This window comes from Phaseolus vulgaris, chromosome 3 (assembly GCF_051622355.1).
Source record: "Phaseolus vulgaris cultivar YP4 chromosome 3, ASM5162235v1, whole genome shotgun sequence".
Classification (NCBI taxonomy): domain Eukaryota; kingdom Viridiplantae; phylum Streptophyta; class Magnoliopsida; order Fabales; family Fabaceae; genus Phaseolus; species Phaseolus vulgaris.
This window is the reverse complement of record NC_143500.1, coordinates 34337302-34340775: the sequence shown is the minus strand read 5'-3', so window position 1 is coordinate 34340775 and position 3474 is coordinate 34337302. Positions and strand designations below refer to the sequence as shown.

The following is a 3474-nucleotide window of genomic DNA, read 5'->3' as shown; positions in this document are numbered from 1 at the left end:
ATAATTTTAAAAAGAAAAAATGTATTAATTTTCTAAAAACTCAAACTTATTGTATAAATTTTTATTATGATTATAAAAATAAAAAACAATTTTTTTTAACTCGTCATGAAAAATATCTTTTTGTTTCAAAAATAATCTGGAACATACTTGTAGACATAAATCTTTTTTATCAATTTATATAATTCATAATTATAATATATAAATTTGTGTTCTCAAATAAAGTTATATTCTACATTTTAGAGATTATATAGATTATATGTATTTTAGTATAGTATTAGTTTACGTGTATGTAATATATAACTTCTTAATACTAAAAGCGGGTAAAAATTGTCCGTGCTGTTAAAAAACCAAAATAGTTTTGAGTTTGTGTATAATACTTCGTATAACGTGTCACGTCACGTATACTACGAAAAAGTTATCCTATACTTTGAATTTGGTTCATACTTAAAATACGTGCCGATACTGAACTCTTGTTTTATTATTGCAACAATTGTTTAAACTTTAAAACACGTGACTCTTTTGTTTAGAAACTTTATATATGGTAAACCTGTTTTTGTTTTGAAATTTTATTATAGTTTTTTTTAGCCTTGTCTAAATAACTAATTTTAAATTGTTTCTGCGGGAATCTAAATTTTAAGTGATCTGAAATCTGAGTCTCTGTTTCTTTCATATTCTGAGTTTTTTTGGTTAAAAAGTTAAATAAACCTGATTATTTTAATAAAATATTAAAACAGGCAGTCTAGTTATAAAAAATACAAACCTTATTCTCTCTCACACACACACTCAAGTAGATTTTAATTTATTTTTTTTAAATAGATTTAATTATGCTTTTAGTTTCCAAAAATAAAAAAATGTTTTAAAAATTTAAAAGATGCGTTTATAGTTTTTTTTTAATAAAAGTGGTGAAAAAGTGTGTCGTAATAGTATTAGTCACTTGTCTACTTTTGAACGTCCCCACTAATTTCATTAAGGTAGTTTAATTAGAAGAAAAGATCGAATTTTTAAAAATTAAAATGATTCTTAAATTCAAGAAAAAAAAATTATCTTTTAATTTTAGAAATTAAGAACATAGTTAAGTCTTCAAGATAAATAAATACTCGCTTATTTTTATTATCTTTTATAGATGGCTTTTGAAAGTAAAATCTCGCAATAAAAAAAAATGCTAAACCTTGGGAGACTAATTTCATGGTAGAGAATGACTATGAATTAAAATTTAAATATATTTAATTCCCAATTTGGTGGTCCAAATTTTTGGAAGGTCTGATACAAGCACTCGTATAATCTTATGATGTTACAAAATTGAAGCTTTATTCAATGTTTCAGTAGAAGAAAAAGAAAAGAAAAAAAAAAAAAAAGAAATCTGAGAAACAGGATGAGTTATTTCATCTTATAGAGGCAGAACTCAGAAACAGAAGAAACTTAATCTGTGAAACTGAGATCTGAAAATTCCATAACTCTTGCCTTGTTCTTGATAAGACAAAAATACATCACAATATCTACCCTTTAGCTGATCAAAACTTTTGTTTTTGTTTCAGATCAAGCTGTCTTAGTTAACTCTCATGATCAAATTTATTAAATCCAGATCCTGGTCAATAATAGTATACTCGTATATATATATTATTTGTATTTACGTAGTATTATTTATTCATAGAGTCATCATAGAGTGGTAGCATCATGAATCAATCTCTTGTTCTAGAGTACGAGAATCCCTGTTGAAAATATGTGTTCCCTTGTATAAGGTGAACTTGACATTTCCACAGACCTTGATGCTTCTGATCTACACCTCTCTTTGCGTTCATCCATCATTATTTGATTCGAACGACACTCTGGACTACAAAACGCTTTCTCTCCTCTGCATAACAAAACCACACCCAATTATTATCTGAAACACCAACCTTAAAGTAACCTAAGTTTTGTCCGGAACAAGTTAATACCTGTACATGTATATGTCCTTGCCGTGGAGCTTCTTTCCACATAGGTTGCAGGAGCTGAGAAAATTCGATGTGGGATACGATGGTTCAGACTCGAATAAAGGTTGCGGTGCGGTTCTTCTGAACACACCAAGGTTGTTGGTGTTGGTGTTGTTGTTGGTGTTAGAATAGTGATAGTCATGTCTCTGAATTTCACCTTCAGCGCCGTTGTAGTATACCTTAGTGAGCGTTTTGTTAGGGACATGGCGTGTGACATAGGTGTATTCCTCCACATCAAACTCGTCTTGGATTTTCAAATTGGAGGTGCAAACGGCGTGTTTGGGCAAAACCTCGTGTGTGAGGTCGTTGGATGACTTATCAAGAGCCACCACAATTCCAAGACCAACTCCGCCGAGGTGGTAGTTCTTCAAGCCTCTTGGAGACTGCATCATGATGCCTAATGGACCTCTTGGACTTGCGGTGGGGGCGGCGGCGGCGGCGTCCGGAAGCGTGACCGGTCGGCCCCTTGAGACCAACAACTCCGACAACTTTCCGATCATGGGGCGGGGCCTCTTCCCCAACATGATGAGAAATTGATTTGGAAAGTGGGAGGGTTGGAATAGAGAGGAATTGAAAGGGGTGTGGGGGGTTGGTGTCTTTATAAGACCAAGTATAAAGTGATGTTAGGGTATGATTTTTAATTCATGGAGTGGTTGGGCCTAAGCCCCTGCTTTTGTTTGGAATTATGTGTGTGATGATTGCTATAGAAATACCCAACAATTCATTTTTTAATATTTCATGCTCTATTATTTTATTCAACAGGTCTCGTCATACTCTATTCATTTCATTTTATTTTATTCTACCTCCAACTCATTATTTCACCTTAATAATGTTTCTACTCTCTTCAAATTTTTCTCATTTTCAATTATTCAGATACACTACACGGAAAACTACTCATACAATACTTAATTCAATAATCATCTCAATTATCTTTATTATTACTTTCATACAAATTTTCTTATTACCTCCTAAGTACAACTTATTATTATTATTATTATATTATTATTATTATTATACTTACAAGTTATTTCAGGAGGAGATCATGGATAAGTTTGTTTGGGATGAAAGTAGATGTTTCTTAAAGATTATTTATTTATAACAGATTTTTACAGAATTAGAAATTGTTCTCTATTTTCTTAAACTTTTTCATTCAACTATTTATATTTTTTCAGTATTTTTGCTTCTATATTTTCTTAATTAAATAAGAAACTTAAATAACTCGTTAAAATAAACTAATTTTAATTTATTCTTAATTTCGGTTAATTTACAAAAAATTAAAATAATTTTTGTGAGTAATATATATAGAACAGTAAGATATAGTTTTTGTGTGATAAATAAATTAAAATGACTTTCTACATAAATTATAAAAACAATGTTGTCATGTTTATATTATTATAGGAAGACTAAACCAAATTGCTGAACACTACACAACAATTCCTTCTCAATTAAGAAAAAAATTCATTGATTAAACGATAAGAAAAATGAGTAATTTTGTTTTAATAAA

At 29.8% G+C, this 3474-nt stretch overlaps 1 protein-coding gene across 1 annotated transcript; it reads right to left on the bottom strand.

Annotated features, from left to right (window-relative positions):
* Window positions 1–1202: 1202 nt before the first annotated feature.
* On the bottom strand, window positions 1203–2576 carry LOC137807152 (FCS-Like Zinc finger 13-like). Its single transcript, XM_068607632.2, is given in 3 exon segments — window positions 1203–1734; window positions 1737–1852; window positions 1935–2576. Coding segments are annotated over 3 exon segments (738 nt in total). The 5' UTR covers window positions 2495–2576; the 3' UTR covers window positions 1203–1672.
* Window positions 2577–3474: the final 898 nt, after the last annotated feature.